The sequence below is a fragment of the Trichosurus vulpecula genome, chromosome 1 (genome assembly GCF_011100635.1).
Source record: "Trichosurus vulpecula isolate mTriVul1 chromosome 1, mTriVul1.pri, whole genome shotgun sequence".
Taxonomy (NCBI): domain Eukaryota; kingdom Metazoa; phylum Chordata; class Mammalia; order Diprotodontia; family Phalangeridae; genus Trichosurus; species Trichosurus vulpecula.
In genome coordinates this window covers 567805109-567823984 of record NC_050573.1, presented here as the reverse complement: position 1 = coordinate 567823984, position 18876 = coordinate 567805109, and the positions used below count along the sequence as shown (strand labels likewise).

Sequence of the window (18876 nt, the reverse complement as noted above, 5' to 3'; positions counted from 1 at the left end):
TAGTCTAGTGGTTCAGGGTTGAGACTAGAATAAGACACTTATAGAATATTTAACAGTTAACAAAAAGTTAACTTGGCCATAGCACGGAAAATACAAGATTGATTCAAATGGATGTGGCTTACTTGCCTCAGCTTTTCAACCCCAAAACCTTCTCTTTGTCTCCTCTGCAACCACCGTCCTTTCATTCCTCAGTTCTTTCCCAGGCCATCACCCCTGCACTGACCACCCTCTCCTTCCTTCCCCATCCTGATCCCTCGATGAACCAGTTCGCCTCTACAGGGTCTTATTTTCTAAAATCTCTTGCTCCCTTATCGTATCTAAAGATCCTGCACTGCCAAACCCCAGCCTTAGATTACTCTCACCATCTGCTTCCTTCTTCCTACTCAGATGGTGCTAAACAAATATGGAAAAAGTCATGTTTAGAAAAACAAATTTTGTTATATCATTTTATAGCAAGACAGTCCTTTTACACCTCTCTAATTCACTTACCACAGCCACTTTTCCAACATTTTCATCCCCCTCCCCAATACTCCCATATCTGTCCCTCCCTCCATCTTCTCAGCTGAAGACCTTTCTTCATATATCACCAAACCAAACTGAGGCCATTTGTTGATAGCTTCCTCTCCTCTTCTCAATTCACACCCTCCATATGCCTTCTACCACCATCTCCTCCACTATTAGGGTCTTACACGAACAGTTGGACCCCTCCTTCCCAAAGCAAACTCCTCTCCATGCACGAGTGATCCCATTCTATCTAGCACATTGCTCTCTCTATCATCCCCGTTTTCACTAACTTTTAGTCTCTCCCTGTCTACCAGCTGTTTCCCTACTGCCTATAAACATGCTTATGTCTTCCTCACACCCAAAAAGTCCTCACTTGATCCATCCATCTCTGCCAGCTATCATCCTATATCTCTTCTCCCTTTTGTGGCTAAGCTGCTTGACAAGGTTGTCAACAGTTAATACCTCCACTTCCTTTCCTCTCACTCTCTTCTTAACTCTCTGCAGTCTGACTTCCAGCATTATCATTTAACTAAAACTCTCTTAATCACGAATCTAATGGCCTTTTTTCATCCTTAACCTTCTTGACCTTTCTGCAGCCTTTGACACCATCTTTAATGCTCTCATCTCTCTAGATTTTTTTTTGTCTAGATTTCCATTATACTGGTCTCTTTCCTGTATGACCACTCCTGACCACTACTCTGTTTCCTTTGCTAGCTCTTTATCCAGCTCACACCTACTAACCATGAGTGTCCCACAGGAGTCTGCCTTGGAACCTCTCAGTTCTTCTCCTTCCATACTATTTCTTGATAATCTCACTGGCTTCTCTGCATTCAGCTCTCATCTCTGTGTAGATGATTCTCAGATCTTTTTGGTAACCCTAATTTCTCTCCTGACCTTCAGTCTTGCCACTCTAATTGCCTATTAGACCTCTCGAACTGAATGTTTCAAACACCTTAAACTCAACATGTCTAAAACTGAACTCATTATCTTTCCCCACCAAACTCTCTACTCTTCCTAATCTTCCTATTACTGGCCAGTGTCCCACCATCCTCCAAAGGACCGGGATTTCAGCCTAGGTGTTATTCTCATCTCTTCACTCTTTCTCATTCTGTTCCCATATCCAGTCAATCAGTTGCCTTATAGATTATAGACTATATAGTAATATAGATTCTACCTTTCTAATATCTCTCTTATACATCCCCTTCTTTCCTCTCACGCTGCCACTATCCTGGTTCAGGACCTTATCATCTTACACATAGATTACTGCAATATCCTTCCATTTGTTTTCCTTGACTCAAGTCTCTCTGCTCAAATCCATCCTCTACACAGCTGTTATAAACTGGTCTTCCTAAAGTGTAAGTGGGACCATATCACCACTTATTCATTAAACTCCAGTGCTTCCATATTGTCTACAAGGATAAACTATCAAATCTTCCTTTTGGCTCTTAAAGCTCTCTATAACTTGTCACTTTCCTACCTTTCTAGGCTTTTTGCAACTCCCCTCCTCTTTCCCACATATATCTTCTGCTCACCAGTGACACTGATCTTGCTTTTTCTCACAATTGATGCTCCATCTCCTGACTGTATTTTATTCTTACTGACTGTCCCCCATACCACGTATTCTCTCACTCCTTATCTCTACCTCCTGCCTTACTTGGCTTCCTTCAAGTCTCAGCAGAAGTACTATCTCTCACAAGAAACCTTTCTCAGTCCTTAAAGTGCCTTCCTTCTGAGATTATCTTCATATACATAGCTGTTTGCATGATGGTTTCCCCATTACACTGTGAGCTCCTTAAGAGCAATGATTGCTTTTGCCTTTTTTTGTATCCGTAATGCTTAGCAAAGTGCCTGGTACATAGTAAGTGGTTAGTAAATGCTTGTTAATTACTGTTCTTTGTATCAATAGTTATATTCCAGATGATGGAAATGAAAGAAGATAGCAAATGATTCATTGATCACAATAATAGGAAAGAAAGTAAAATCTGAAAAGACTATCTTTCCATTCTCCTGCATCTAAGCTGGTTATCTTTTTTTTTTCTTGTTTAGAATATTCAGGTAAAATTATTCTAGAAGATGCTTTCATTATCATAACTTAACCTCGGACCTTGAGGAAGGGGTTGGACATTTTATTTTTCTTATTTATTTTTAAATATATTTATACTTACATCTTATGGACAAAAAATAAAAAGGTATTTTTAACGTAGTAAAAGGGTGGATCAGGGAGGGAGTGTTCCAAGAGAAATTGTCCTTCCATTTAGAATGCCTCCGAGTAATGTGTCAGCTTTTTGGCTTTCCAAACTAAATCAATGGAAAACTCTGGTACATATAAGTAAAAGCCGCTTTCATTGAATCAGGAAAGTCTTTGAACTGTGTAGTTTAATTTTGAGTGGTACTTAGTTTCTTTTTTTTCTAGGTTTCTTTTCCCTTCCCACAATGGTAAGATATCATTCATCTGACCATGTTGTTGATCAAATTGCAGGAGAATTTTAACTTGGAAAGAGTGAGAGTCTGATGAAAATGAAGGTCTTTTCCAAACATTTTTTGCCAAGTATCTACATGCTGAAGGTGACTTATTAAGTTTGTTCCCTTACAAAGGGGATTGGGATCATCTCCAGGATACTGGGAGGGGTTCTTCTGGGGTTTGGGGTTCTTTTTGTTCTTAATCAAAAGCAGTTTCCAAGCTTCTTTACTCCACCCATGCAACCTGCTCTGACCTGCTGTAGAAGTTAAAACTAGGTTGGGCCCTAAAGTATTCTATTATTCCCTGAAGAGTAAAAGCAGTCAAGTCTCCAGAGAAAAGCAGAAATAAATCAAGTACCAAAATAAATTTGGGATCTGATGAAAATCTACTTTTGCTCTAAATAGAATTCCTCCTGAAGGGTTGTAACGACCAGTGAGAACAATCAAGGCACTCCTCCTATTATTAGAGGCATATTTGAGGTTTATATATGCAACACTTTATGCTACGTGGGTGACTTATTTTTCTGTAACATCTTAAAACTGAAAACCCATTCTGAAGTCAGTAATGATATACATAATTTCTAGGGAAAAGAGATGGAAACATGCTATTTATTGGAGCCTTTGTGTGGAGGCTACACTGTTGCATGTCTCAGAGGAAAACAAAGAGGATGTGTACATTCCCTTACTCCCACCCTGCCCCATTTTCCCAGTCTACTTCCACTTTTCCTGTCCTTTTATTGGAAGGAAGGAAAGAAGGAAGGAAGGAAGGAAGAGATAAAGAATAAAGAGAAAAGAAAGAGAAAGAAAATAAATAAAAAACAAAGAAGGAAGGAAATGGAAAGGAAAAAGAAAGGAGAAAGAAGAAATCTAGACACAAAGAAGGCAGGAAGGAAATTGTGATGAAGAGAGCAGTAGGAGTATGATCTATTTGGGGTGGAGTGGGTGTTAAAGAATATAACTTTATCCTCTGTCTCTTGTTTTGGAAAATGTTAAGCCAGTACAGAGAATAAATGTAGTATAAAGGTTTCATTAAAATGATTATGCTTCCATCCATTGTAAGGATGATGAATAAACAGTTTGGCATTTGGAGAGACCCATGGCACGGATCCCTTTAGCAGGCAAAGAAAACCCTGAAATGGGCACTGTTAGTGTGAACAGTGATTGTCTAGGCAGGGATTGGCAAACTACAGTCTACAGGCCAAGCCTAGCCCTCTGCCTGTTTTCATACAGACCCACAAAATAAAAAAAATTTTTAAGTTTTCTGCATTTAAAAATGTAAATATAAAAATATACAAAGTGTTCATCTTGCTTTTTAGCAGGAGTTATGTTTCTCTATGTATAGATATTACGTATGTATGTATAGATAATGTAAAAACATACACAAGTGAATTATCTCTCGTTTCAACTCAATACAAAGTCTTTAATATAAATTCATTTCTCTTTGTTTACATAGTTCTTCTTAATGGATGATATCATACCCTAACTTCATATTCATTTTTAGGTATTTTAGTTCTGTTTTTTGTATGCGTGTAAGGAACAGGCAGAAGGCCAGTTTGGCTGGACCATAGAGTACAAGAAGGAGAATAATGCATAAATAAGGCTAGGAAAGTCATTTAGCACCAGATTATGAAGGACTTTAAATGCCAAACAGACTTATAGTTGATTCTAGAGGTAAAAGTGAGCCATTGGAATATAATTCAGAAAAAAAAATTTTTATGTGTTTATTTTAGAAAAAAATTACTTTGGCATATGTGTGGAGGATGAATTAGGGGCAGGGGAAGAGATGAGTCAGCATAGTGAGGAGGCCAGCACAATAGTATAGGTGAGAGATGATGGGAGCGTGATGGATGTGTTAATGGAGAGGAGACGTGTGTGAGAGAGGTTGAGAAGATGGAAACAACATTTTGTACCACCTTGGGTACTTGGGGCTGAATGAAAATGCCAGAGTTCAGATGACACCAAGGTATAATGGTAAGAAGGGTGGAAATTTTTTACTCTTTTCTCTTTTAGAGCACTGAGGTAATCAAGTGCCTTTGATGAGTCTGGCTTTTGTTTCTTTGATCGAGTCAGGAGTCTTTGAAGACCTGCTTATCTCAAGGGAAGGCCTAGTTCACATGACTTTGAGTTGCATGGTTGGGACGCCCTATAACCCTGAGACATTCTGAGACATATAAGATCTGAGGTTGGCCTTTTGCTTTTGAGGCTGTCACTCACTGGAGGAGTATTGTGTGATTTGACCCTATGAGACTCTGGGTAGCCATCACAGAGCCCCCTAGCTTTGTTGGTGCTTCTCTGGTAACTATGTATTGAGGTGTTGGACAGGCTGGTTTGTATTATTTGCTCTGTTGATATAATTTATGCTTGTAATTTCTGTTTGTGTTTGCTCTGAAGTTCAGGGTGCTGGCTTTTCTCCCTGAACTAAGTGAATGGTATATGTATGTTTAATTAGAGTAAGATTGTTAACCCTTTAAAGTTGCTTTCCTTAGAAAAGCAGATCAAAGAACCTGTGCTAGCAGCCCTTCTGTATGCTGGTGTTATTGGCCTTACACCTCCACAGCAGCTGCTAGCAACATTGTTGTTCCACAAGGTAAAACTGATAAACCAAGTGACTGGAAGATTGGTGTGCCCTTGACAAAAACAGGAAAGTTCTGAAGAAGGGTTGATTTGGGAGGAAACAATGAAATTTTAGTTGAAACTTTCATGCTATCCATGCTTTCTTATCTTATATAACTAACTGTGCCCCACCCAAAACAAAAAGGAAAGAAGAGAGTTCTTACCCTTACTGCCCTGCCATATTGAATCCATCTTTTATTGAGTACCTGCTATTGCCATGGGGTTACTTCAAGAGGCTTGGCTGGGCCATAATGGATTGAAGGAATTTTCCCCATGGTACCTATGCAGTTGCTGAAGTAGAGTGCCAAAGTCAGAGTTAGGTCATAAGTGCCCTAAGTGGCTGCTGGATGAGGTGGAATGAGGGAGGCCTGGGGTGTAAAAGGTGAAGGGTAGGTATTGATAAATTGGTGAAAAGCCCCAGGGGAGGATTGGATGACAATCTTGGGATCATATGATCGTTGTGGCCTTTATTTTGGAGATCATTGGTCTAGGCCCAGGGCTATTTAATATGACATGGCCCAATTTCTAAGAGTGCTTCTGAATGTATCAGAACTATCAGTTTGTTGAATGAATAAACATGAGTGACTTTTCCTTGAATTTTCTTGGGACCTAAAGCTGAATCCCAGAGCTCATTTAGTCAAACCTCTTTATTTTGCAGAAGGGGAACCTGAGACCTCTTCTATAAGGTTAAGTGACTTAGCTAAGGTATTTCATTTAGCCAAGTAGCAGAGCTAGTATTTGAGACGTCCTCTCACTCTGAATCTAGCTCTTCTTCTATCATACTTCTGATACTTGGGGTTAGAAAGTTTTTTTCAAGTAAGAAATGTGTCTTTATATTTCAATATCTCAGAAAATGGTACATATCTATTATGTGTAAAGCACAGGATTTCGATATCAGCCATGAAAAGCAAGGGTCAACATCAATTTTTTAAAATCTCATTCCATCTTTTGGTTTGTATGTTAAGAAAGAAATGCATTCTTCCAAGAGAAATGTAACCACAAGATTATCACATACATTATGTTTACCATTGGGAAGAAAGTACTGGGAACTGGGGGATTTGGGGCATAACTTTCCCCAGAAAATCCCTATTCCAAAGGAATCCGAGTCTTAAACCCTGTCGACAGAGATGTAAACAAACTTAGAGATCATGTAATCTACCACCCCTCATTTAACAGAAAACTAAGAAGGCCCAGAAAAGTGAGGTGACTTACCCGAGGCCACACAACCGATAAATGGGAAATCCAGGAGAAGAGCTAGCTATGGCACAGCAGCTGAGGGTTTGCTCCCCATGGGGGTGCTTGGGTGTCCATGGGTGGTTTGGATATTCTAGGTCCTGCTTTGGTTGCCGTTGAGCTCATTCACGTGTACATCAAAAAGGGAACAAAGTTTCTGAATGGTGCCCAAGGCTTTTCTCTTTTAATTTACATATTCCAGCCACTACATTTTCTCTCCCTACAAGCCTTGAATGCTGTGACTTTCCCCTATGTGTTCAGTTTTCAAAGAACAATACAGACCACAATAAAATGGACCTCTTCCAAAGATCTTTATTTTCACCACTGTGGTTTCATTCCTTACACTGACACATACTGTTTCTCCATCTAAGCTCTTTGAGGAGAGGAGCCACTTTATTTTTTTCTTTGTATACCCAGAACCTAGTATAGAACTGGGCACATACTAGGTACTTAGTAAATGCTTATTGAATGAATGAATGAAACTTTAGATCCAACTCTTTCTACTATGCAAAAATAAAGTTTCATCTATGCTTGGAAAAGTCAGTTTATATAAACCTAAAATGAATGGAAAATTAAAATATTTTCCTAGCTCAGTTGGAAATACCTTTATTTCAAGACCAGAAGTAAGTTGGGAATGGAAAATGTGAAATTAAAAGTGATACTCTTGTTAGATGGCTAGCATGATACAGTACTAATGGGGATCTTCAGTTATCCATGCATTTGTTGAAGCGTTCTCTGCCAAAACATTGCCCCTAGTAATAATTTCGGTGATGATGATGATAATATAATCCTTCAAAAGGTTCATGAATCAATGAGGGGACCTTCCATTTTGCACCTATGGGGGGCCCAGCTAGTTGTATAACTTGACTTGTCCTCCTCCTCTCCAAAGGAAGGTAAATTTTGATGGCCAGAAGCTGCCCACTTAACTTAGGATTTACTGGCTAGATTTCTTTCTTTCTCTCTGTCTCTCTCTGTCTCTTCCTTTTCTTCCTTTCTTTCTTCTCTTCTTCCTTCCTTTCTTTCTTCCTTTTTCTTTCTTTCTTTCTTCCCTTCTTCCTTCCCTGCTTCCTTCCTTCCTTTCTTTCTTTCCTTCCTTCCTTCTTTCTTCCCTTCTTTCCTCCTTTCTTCCCTTCTTTCTTTCCTCCTTTCTTCCTTAAACCCAGATCACTCAGAAGCTCATACATTGAACTATAATAGGTCCCTGCCCAAGCTCCACTCAATGGCTGTATTTTGGGCTTAGAGTGAATGTCAATGGTAACTGTTTCTCTTGGGAATAGCAATTTTGAGGGTCTTCCCCTCCCAGCTTGATTTTTTTTTTCTGATTAAAGTGGCCATCCCTTCACTGAATGGGTGTTACCACATTCTAAGTGAGTACATAAAAAGGCCATGGCCTAGAAGGGCCAGGGTCTCCCATTCCATCCTGGGCCATCTCCAGTCATCCTGATGAGTATGTGGTCACTGGATCCAGATGGCTCTGGAGGAGAAAATGAAGCTGGTGACCTTGCACAGCCCTCCCTCACTCAGATCAAAGTCAACTGCAAGTCATGTTATCATTTCACTGATGTCATAGGTCCTCTTCAAAAACAAAGGACAAACACAACAATTTCTCAACCACTGTGTGAGAAACGTGGTTTTGGGGATCACTGGACTTCCCCAAATTGTGAGAACATGTGGCTTTGGGGATCACTGGACTTCCTAGGCAGGGCCAAAGTCCTGAGGAAGAACCCTGTGATAATCCCTAGGGAAGGCTGTACAGACCACAGGACTCCTAGGGGAAGGCCAAGTGGCAGCCCCTGCTGCCTTTAATCTGTGGGGATCACAGGGCTTCTAGGGGTCAGACCCTAAAGAGGACCCAAGTGATGTCCCTTTAGAACAGTAGTAAGATCACAAGGCTCCCGAGACAGGGCCGGAAGTCCCAAGTGATGTCCCCTTAAGAAGGCTGTGCAGACCACAGGGTTCCCCAAGGGAATTGGGAGTGGTAGCTCTCTTAACACTGCAGTGGGGATCACAGGACACCCCAAGGCAAGATCCGGGAGTAAGCCCGGGATGAGCTTCCGCTGCCCATTGCTTCCCTTCATTTGACCTTAGGAAGATCCATGTGATTTGCCCGTTCTCACCCAAAGAACTCAAGACCAGAGTGGGCAGAGGAAGGCATTTTATTACTCTCCTCCAGAGAGCGGGTGTAGTGCTCACTGGAACACTCACACTGATACAGCTGCAGGAGCAGGGGTAACCATTCTCTCCACTCCTAGAGTTACGGTTAGTTTACAATCTTTATTTTTTACATAGTTTTCCTAGGTTATACAGTTTATATAGATAGGATAATAAGGATACAGAAGCAAAAGTGAAGTTAATTAGATTTTCCTTGTCTTAATTTAGGATTAATCTATATTCTTTTACTCCCCTACTTTCCCTCTTTAACATATGCAAATTATGCAAATCAATAGGCCTGGATTCTTGACCAAGACCAGACCCTAGATAAGCTTGAACTGGTTCAAGCGGTTTGGCCTCTCTAATTCCCCTGACTGCCTTCTCAAAAAGCATGCGCATGCGTACAAGCCTCTGACCTCTCACCTGACTGACCTTGAGGCCTGGTTTCTGCTAAAGCTGGGGTGGGGGAGGATGGGGAAGCACACCTTTAGTTCTGTGGAAACAAAACTCCTCCTCCCATTTCTTACACACTGGAAAGTACTAGTTGCTTGGGTGTACATGATGGAAACCTTGGGGGACAGTTGTCTGAAGAAATCAATATATCTGTACTGGGAACTCAACAACTGGCAATTAGGAATATTGTGAGGGGACTAGGGAAGATAATTACTGAGGTCCCTTCCAATTCAGGATCTGAATTCCATGGTTCTCAATCAGACTGAAATGCCAGTGCTCTAGTATATCATTACTAAGAGGTTTAATGGCAGGGAGAAAGTCTAGTAGGGACAACTAAGGTTTCTTATGGGATCGTCACTTAACCTGGCTAAGCCTGGCTTTCCTTATGTGTAAAGTGAGTAGGGCTGGTGGAGGGGATTGCTAAATTATCCCTAATATACCTTCCAAATCTAAAATGTTATGATTTGTACAAGGTGATTTCTATTAAATGTTTAAAAAGTTGGAAAATGAAATTACACTCACATCTCCAGTTTTGGTACACTCCTTGGGGCACTTGAAGTATTTCATATTTTCACAAACAGGCCTCACACATGGTTTTTTTTTTTTTTAATGCTGGGAGGGGAAAAAGAAAACAGCATAAAGGTCACACTTGAACATTAGGGTGTTTTTTTTTAAAACATAAAAAGATTGCAGAGATTTCTTAGTAATTACCATGTATAATGGTATTGTGTTGAAAGCAGTAACAGACATAGTATCTTTGTATATGCTAGGACTGTATATCTGTATGTCTAGTTGACACTTAACAATTCCGGCTCTTTTGTAAGTCTGTTTATAAGGCATAAAGTTGCTCATGTTTTGTTTAGCCAAAAGGACAAAATAGTGCCAGCAGTATGTCTGGAATGTTATTTACTTGGTGCATTTCTGTGGTTTTCCCTTTTAGCATTTGCACATGTCAGAGCTAGGGGTCATTTACTTAAAAATGACCAAAGTGGTATACTCACACTGTACAGTTAAACTTCTCAACAGAAGTGTTTTTCTCAATAAAAAGGTGGGTTGTTTCTCTGCCTCTGTCTTCCTTTTCTTTTCTTTTAACTTTTTTCTCTCCTTCGAACCTGCCTTACTCTTGTTTATTCTTGCTCCTTTGTCCTTGACTCTCCTCCCTGTGCTTTCAAGTCATTTCTGGTGCAATCTCTAGAGATCCCAGTTAATTGTGCTTCATTTGCATGCAGGCACTGTTATTGTCTCTCATCAGAGCTTACCTATTTTGGCACACCCAACTGTATTTTCCATTGAGCTCTCAGATCTGAATGGTTGGACTTGTTGCAAAGGAAATAGAGGTGGGGTTTTCCTTAATCGTAGGCAAAGGAGTGAGGGAGAAACTGCCGAACAGTGTTGACTTGGGCAGGGTCTACATGATAGCAAACACATGTCCTCTGAAGGAAATAACCAGTGCACACAGATGTGGGCTGAATGTATCTAACTGGTTTGTTGTGCCTATCGAGGGGAGATAGATCAGACCACATGCTTCCTAGGAGACTGTAAAAGAGCTGTGTGTAAATGAGAATAGAGTTAACCTATTGACAACAAAAGCATTGAACCATCTCTCTTCACTCTCTGCTTTCACCCACCCCCTCTCTTAGCCCCTAAACAGGATATTCAAAGTATTATGGATTTTAACTTATAAAGTTTATACCAAATCTAAAAGTCTGGTCCAGGTGTTGGGGCCTCTCTTCCACATTTGTGTGGGTTGACACACAGCCTTGCCTGTCTTATCCTTCTTGTATCATGTGAGCAAACATACACAGGCGGGAGAAATGTCCTTGGCCAAATGATACAGTGCACTTGGAAATGCTCTCTTTATATAGAGCTGGTCTTCATGTGTGCTTTTGGAAAGTTCACATATTTTGGAGCACCTGTTAGTTTGTCAAATTGATAACCATCCCCAGTGCAAAATGGAAACTTCCTTTACTATTTTTTCTTGTTTTTCCTTTTATTCTATAAGATTTCTCTATTTAAAAAAAAAACGATTTTTTTTTTTGGCTTCAGGATCTTTGATCATCCAATTTGATAGTCACGTATTCACACCTGCCTTTCTCTTTACCATCCACATTTCAGTGGATGCAGAACTAAATCAGCTTTGTAATTTTTTAAGTGTAAAACTTTGGTTTAAGTTACTTATCATAGGTAATAGTTGTTTGACGACTGAAACCCCTGCTTGGCAGAAATGTTAGCCTGAATCACTGCCAAGGAGCAAACTGCGGCCTTATTTCTAAAAAACAACTGAGCTACAAACTGTCGTGATCTAACATGCATGTAGTAATAATAGGTTGACAAGGCTAATAAAGCACACATATTAATATACCATGAGTTGCAGGTTCTAACAAGACTGTAATGTGTTTTGTTCTTCATTAAACACAGCCCACACATCATCTTCCTGTCTCAGAGTGTCTTACCTGGAGGGAGCCAACTCTGTGGAACACGACTTTGCCACGAAATTGCTCATGCCTGGTTTGGTTTAGCCATTGGGGCTAAAGATTGGACTGAAGAATGGTTAAGTGAAGGTTTTGCCACTCATTTGGAAGATGTATTTTGGACTGAAGCCCAAAAGGTATGTGGTATGTGTGGTATCATCCATCGCAGAAGAAAGTAGCTTTGAGGCCAGCCTCGTTCTCCAGGTGTTCGGCACTTTGTCCACCACTGCACATGGGCACACCATAGTAGCCCAATAAATGCTGCTTGATCACGGTGATAACAGCACTGGGGATCTTCTGTGATGGGACAGTTAGTAAAAATTTCCCTTAAAAAAGTTCTGCCCAAAAGAATACTCTCCTAAGCACCCTTTCCATTTTTAAAAGTACAAATACTTATTGGTTACAGTGCCATTTGTTTTTAATGATGCTCTGGCTACTTCCTAATTATTGCATGTCCGTACAGTGCAAGGGGTTGTATGTGTGACAGAGAGACCCTGTGTTCAAAGGGAAATCTTGACCTGTGTCAAGAGGTTGGAGGGTTGAAGAAATGACCCAGAGAAGAAAGAAATCGCTGACACTTGGGGCTAAGAAACCAAAATGAGGCTGTTATTAAAGATTAGGGAACTGAATATACTGAAAAAGAATCCGCTGTTTATACTTTAAGGCATGATGATGTGGCTCCTCAGTTACTCTCAGGTGAGAGATGATCCAGCAAGAGTCAGAAGATGGAGAAATAATCCATTAAAGGTTAGAGGAAGAAGTTAGAAGTAGAAGTGGCGGCCCTTGTTGAAGGGGTACCAGCATAGTCCAGTGACTAGACACTTAAGATGGTGTGAAACAGACCTGGATGTGTGTCCCACCTATAGCTCTTGCTCATTGGGTACTCCGTGGGTAAGTCTCACTTTCCTGAGACTTAGGGCAGGGCGTGGGAATAATTATACATATAGTACCTGCCTCACAGAGTTGTTGTAAGGCTCAGATGGGATAATGTATGTAAAAGCAAACTTGAAAGTGCTGTATAAACATCAGCTGTTACTATTCCTTGTCAATTTAATAACAATAGAGAGACATGTTGTATCAAAGACATGACTGACCACCTCTCAATACTTGTTAAACCAGGTGACTACTAACTATTTCTGGTGATTCATGTGGGTAAAAAATGAAGTTTCCAGGAGAAACCTAAAAAGAATCACTAAATATTATGATGTCTTGGTTAATAAACTCAAGGTATTAGGAGGTACAAGTGAAGTTTTCATCTCTAATGTCAGTCAGAGGTAAGGATTTTAGAAGAGAAAGGCAGATGTAGAAAGGGAAGAAATGGTTAAGAAGATGGTGTTTGAGAATGAGATTTGGGTTTCTAGACCACAGTGTAAACTGTAGGCCCCTGGGTAGAGATAGAATGTATCTAACAAGAGCTGGTTAAGATGGATTTGTCTGGAGTTTTCCAAATCTAATCAAATGGACTTTTAAACTGAAATGGACTGGGATGGGGTGGGAGATGGCAGGTGGGAGGACTGGGGGGAGTGTAGGACAGGAGGGACCTAACATACATATATCCACCAAGCTAGATATCAAAGTAGCTAGTTACTAAGTAGGGAGAGTAGTAGCAGTTGAGATGCCCAGAAGTTTACAGAAAACAGTATCTAAAAAAGGAACTACAGCAACCTTATACTCATAACTGGAGGAGGTGGGATTGAATAGAATTGCTTGGCTTTGGTAAGGCCCCCTCTTCATGGGAAAGGGGTGGAGGAGGAGATAATAGCAGAAGGCATTTGAGGTTAGGAGATTGTTCAGAGATGAGGAGGAGGAGACAAGGAGTTCATGTCATAGAGCCTCAACGTTTTCTGTAAAATGTGGGACAAGGTGCTCTATCATAGACATCTTAGAATCTGTGATAAAGAAGAGAAAACTGGGCATGATATGACTTGCACCCTAGATATTGAGAGAGCAGATTTCAAAAGGTTCATATGGGAAACAAGATATTTTAGATCTAATGAATTAAAATTCAGCAGGTAAAATCAGCCAAAGAGAGATAAGAAGGTTTCAGAAATGAATGTCTGAAGAAACCTCATGAAGCGATGCTAATGAGTAGGAAAAAATGATGTGTGTGTGTGGAGGGCGGGGATCTGTCTGAAGAGACTGATATGGATATGCAAGGAACTCATCAACTAACTTAAATTCTAAAAAATTATGTGCAAAAATTTCAAGAGCCCGGAATGGAGGATGAATTCAAAAGGATGATATGGTCATGTGAGAATAGTGTCAGAAGCATTAAAGCTCAGAATGAGCTGAGGCTGGTAAAGGAAGCTAAAATTAACAAAAAAATGAGTTTATCCTTTTTTAAAGCTACATTAAGAAAAAGAAGGCTAGGACGACAATAACTGACTGTGGAGGGGATGTAGAACTGCTGAAATTTTACCTTATTTCTGTTTTCTTTGCCAAGGATGATTGTCTTTGCATTAGAAAGAACAGAATAAAAATAACAGAGAGTTAGAGCAAGCACCTCACCTCCCTTACTTAATGTGTGTAAGTCACTTGGCCAAGACCAACAACATCTTGGGTACCAAGAACCAGTATGTGTGATTTGTGAGTCCTAGTCATTGATCTTTGAAAGGTTATGGGAAAAGTTATGTGTCACAGAATTGTAAAGGGGCAAATACTATCCAAGTTTTCACAAAGCGGAAAAAATGGATTCTGCAAAATTCAGACCAAGGGGCTTCAATTCCTGGCAAAATTCTAAAATCTTTTATTAAAGGGATGCTTAATGGACATTTAGAAAATGATGTAGTAGTCACACATAGTAAGACTAGCTAGGCCCCAATTAGTATGAATAATGAATCCTTTGAGGAGGTAGCATGTATTTGAATTTGTGCTATTTGAAGTTATAATTCTGTAAAATATGGTCATTGGTTCCAGGCCAATGGAAATATGAACGGCAAATGCAAATAATGTAACCACTTCAGGGGATTCATTATTTGCACTAATCAGGCCCTGGGTGTACATTACAGATAATTTCATTTTTGACGGGATTACTAGACTGGTAGATCAAGAACATGCTACAGATATAGTTTAATTCAGTTTTAGCAAGGAATTTGGCAAAGTCTGTCAAGCTTGTGGGAAAATGGAACACTGTGAGCTGAACAGCAGTACAATTAGGTGGGTTTAAGAGCTGGTTGAATGGCTATTAGTCATTAATGTTTGGATGTGATCTTGGAATGAGGTCTCCAGGGGTATTCCTCAGAGCTCTGTGCTATTTAATGAATGTTTTATGGATGTTTATGACCAATTTGAATAAAGGCATAGGTGCTTATATGCTTATCAAATTTGCAGGTGACACAAAACCGAAAGGAATGGCCAACATGTTGGATGATATAATCAGGATTCAGAATGAGCCTGTCAGGCTAGAATATTTAGCCAGACCTGCAAAGATGAGAATACATGTAAAGTTTTACGTTTAAGTTTTCTTTTTTTTAAATCTGGTCCCCAAGAACAAGATATGGGAAGTGTGGCTAGACCACAGTTCCTTTGAAAAAGATGGGTGTTGCGGTGGGCGGGGGTGGGGGTGGGGCGTGGTTATTGGGCTACAGACTCAGAATAAATCAACAGGGTACCTGTGGCAGCCAGGAAGGCTAATTCTGTCTTAGACTGCCATAAATAAGAGAGTGGCTGATGGTCCTCCTTGTACAATCTGAAATGTGTTAATTATTGGGCTTGAGTTTTCAGAAAACACTGATAAGCTGAATGGTAGCCAGAGGAGGGCAGATGAGATGGTGAGAGACTGAAAGATGATGCTATGTTCCATTTAGAGTGGAAAAGAGAAGCCTTAGGGGATGTGGGGGAATATGGTATCCTTCAAGTATTTGAATGGCCGTAATAGGGAAAGAAGGATTAGATTTGTTCTGCCTGATCCCTGATAGCAGACTGGGGAGCTATAGGGGAGAACTTCCTAACTGCCTTGTAAGGTAGTGATTTCCCTCTCACTAGAGATCTTTAGGTAAAAGTTGGTTGGCCGCTACTTAGAAGGGTTAAGGTGGATCCTTTTACAGGTATTGGTTAGGTCTGGTGGCTTCCAAAACCTGTGGAGATGGGATTTTATGAGAGCTCAGGAATGCCAGCAAGGCATTTTGTAGTTTTTGGAGGCCGCCTTGGGGTTTATCAGAGAACATTTGCCTTGCAAGGCATCTTGAGAATGGGAAGTGCCAATAAGGAATGTGGCTTTACTGCCAGGCTCAGAAAAACTACAGGAGGAAAATGTGAAGAGACATATGGCCTGACACTCTTAGAGAAGAGGTAAAAGGGAACCGTTCACCCCAACCCAGATAGGAGTGAGGCTGGAGACCCTGTGTGGAGGCAAGTGAAGTGAAGTGAAGAACTATCTCCCAAGCAATTAAGAGATACTTTATGATGCCACTTGGATTAAATTTAGAGCTACAGATCATTGGGTCTAACCCCCTCATTTTACAAATGTGGAAACTGAGGCCCCAGGAGGTAGCAACCTAACCAAGGTCGAGCAGGTAGTAAGTGGCAGAGCCAGAATATGAACCCAGATCTTCAGACTTTACCACACCAAGGTGCTCGGAATGTTTCCCAAAAACTACCACAACTCCACTCTGAGCTCCACACGAATGAATCTGTGGATCAGGTGAAAGAGACAAGCAAGTTGTCATGAATAGTCCCTAGAGTGCGCCATGTAACATATAACCAGATCTACTTGCTGCATCACAACTGGATCTCGCTCCAGATGAGGCAGGACTGTCTACAACTACCTGACTCTCTTTGGCACCAGAACTTAAGAACAGCTTCTGCTTAAGTGATATTTGCAAGAAACCTCTCTTCCTCTCTCTCTCTCTCTCTCTCCCTCTCTTCCTCTCTCTCCCTCTCTTCCTCTCTCTCTCTCTCTCTCCCCCTCTCTTCCTCTCTCTCTCTCTCTCTCTCTCTCTCTCTCTCTCTCTCTCTCTCTCTCTCCCTCTCTTCCTCTCTCTCTCTCTCTCTCTCTCTCTCTCTCTCTCTCTCTCTCTCTCTCTCTCCCTCTCTCTCTCTCTCTCTCTCTCTCCCTTTCTTCTCTCTCTCTTCTCTTTTTCCTTCTCTGTAGTTGGCCTCTTTTTCCCTTAATCAGAGCCCTTGACCAGCTTCTCCTTTGACCCAGAAGGACATGAGTAGATTTCCAGTCAGTGTTTATTTCCTGTACAATAAATGAAAACTGCTGAGGCCCAGAGATAAAAAGAAATGAACCTTATATACTGTTTGAATCTTTATGCCCCTCTGGGAGGAAACTGTAACTCCATTGAGATAACCTTACCATCAAGAGATGGTGACACTGCCTAGCTAACTAATCTCTTGCCTATTAATGTGAATCAATCAACAAGCATTTATTAAACACTTACTATGTACCAGGTACCTGTTCTAGGTGCTGGGGATGCAAATACAATACAATAAATTAAATTATCCCTACTCAAAGGGAACTTAAGTCATCTATATTGGCTCTTACTGACAGACAACTGAACGCAGTCTTGAAACTTCTTTCAAGTAATTATTGTTACTCATGGATTCATGCCACTCTTTGGAAAGAAGATCCTTCTCCATCTCTCTCTCTCTCTCCCCTCATTCCTTATTAATCTCTTTTAATTCTCCTACCCTTTTGCCATCTTCTCTCAGTACTATACTTGACTGAAAGTGCCAGATTTGGCAAAAAGCAGGGGAGAGCTCAGATAACATTCTGTCAAAGCTAATGGATAACAAATGCCCATTCTTGGGGGCAAGAGCTTTTATTTCCAAAAGTTTATAAAATAATGAGAAAATATTTGCCTCTCAATGTTAGTAATTTTTCCTTACCAATAGACAATTCTGTTCCCATCCATTAGCAAGATTGTAAGTGTATGGCATAGTGAATCATAATGACTGCGGCAGAGGTTGAAGTAATGGGGCAGGGTGATAGAGCAGCCAGCCTTTTCCCATAATGAATGCAGGCAGTAAAAGTTCTCTGAATGGGGTTTATATGCAAACAAAATAGTGTGGGTTTCATTAGCCAGTTCCACCGTAAACTGTTCTTCACAAAATGAGGTTTGGGAAAGTAAAAAGAAAATGGAAGTGCTTTTCCCCACCCATTGCAGGAAGACAAAACAAGGAAGGGTATGATGGAATCAGCCTCCAGGTGGCATCTTGGTGTGCATAATAGTGCCACAAAGAGTCAGGGGATGGATGTCAGGTACCTGTGCCACGTATTCACCTCACTCATTGCTGTTCCTCAGTGGGTAATAAAGCATTCCTGTCTTAGTCCTCAGGCACAGGGGTTTGTGGCTGCCTCTGGATTTAAGGCACTCAGAGGCTTCCTTCAGGCCTGCCTTATGCTATTTCACCTTTCCAATAGACAGAGGAGGAAAACAGGGAGAAGTTGCCTTTGTCATCCTTAGTTTTCCTGCACCGGTTTGAAACAAAGCAAAGTTATTGACAAAGGAGTAGAGGGGGTAGGAACAACAAAGAATGACTGTTTGTTTGGCTTCTTTTTTGTATGATGAGCAGCTATCGCGTGATGAAGCTAAAGAGCTGCAAGAGTTGAAGGCTTTGCTCCGCTGGCGCAGACTTCGAGATGAGGTGCAGAACTCTACAGAAGAGATGCAAGTGTTAAGGTAAAAAAACAAAACAAAACAACTTTTTAATCTTTTTTTCCCTTTCCCTCCTTTCCTTCCCCAAAGGATATCTCCAAATCATCTGATTAAATCTGCTGTTTCCTTTGGAAATTAAATTGCACTGCTTACTCATCCTCTTCGTGCTGTGATTTTTTTTTTAAGGCTTACGGTGTGGGGGTTTGGTATAAAATGCCTTTTGACATTTTCCTAGTGCCTCTGTTCAGGAAATAGTGAGAGGCCACTTCCTGACCAATGATCCTTGTTTGAGGTTCTAATAGTCACTTTATGTGGTGGCTAAAGCATGTGAAAGAATAGGTTATGAGGGACTGGCAGACAGTAATGCTTTGCAACCAAAAGGGAAAAAA

At 40.7% G+C, this 18876-nt stretch overlaps 1 protein-coding gene across 1 annotated transcript in view; it reads left to right on the top strand.

Moving 5' to 3' along the window:
- Positions 1–18876, top strand: part of LOC118834457 (aminopeptidase O (putative)) — a 542097-nt gene that overhangs the window by 257863 nt on the left and 265358 nt on the right. The window contains exons 6-7 of the mRNA XM_036741906.1: positions 11833–12022; positions 18405–18511. Of these exons, the coding sequence (XP_036597801.1) occupies positions 11833–12022; positions 18405–18511 (297 nt within the window). The remainder of the gene's footprint in view (positions 1–11832; positions 12023–18404; positions 18512–18876) is intronic.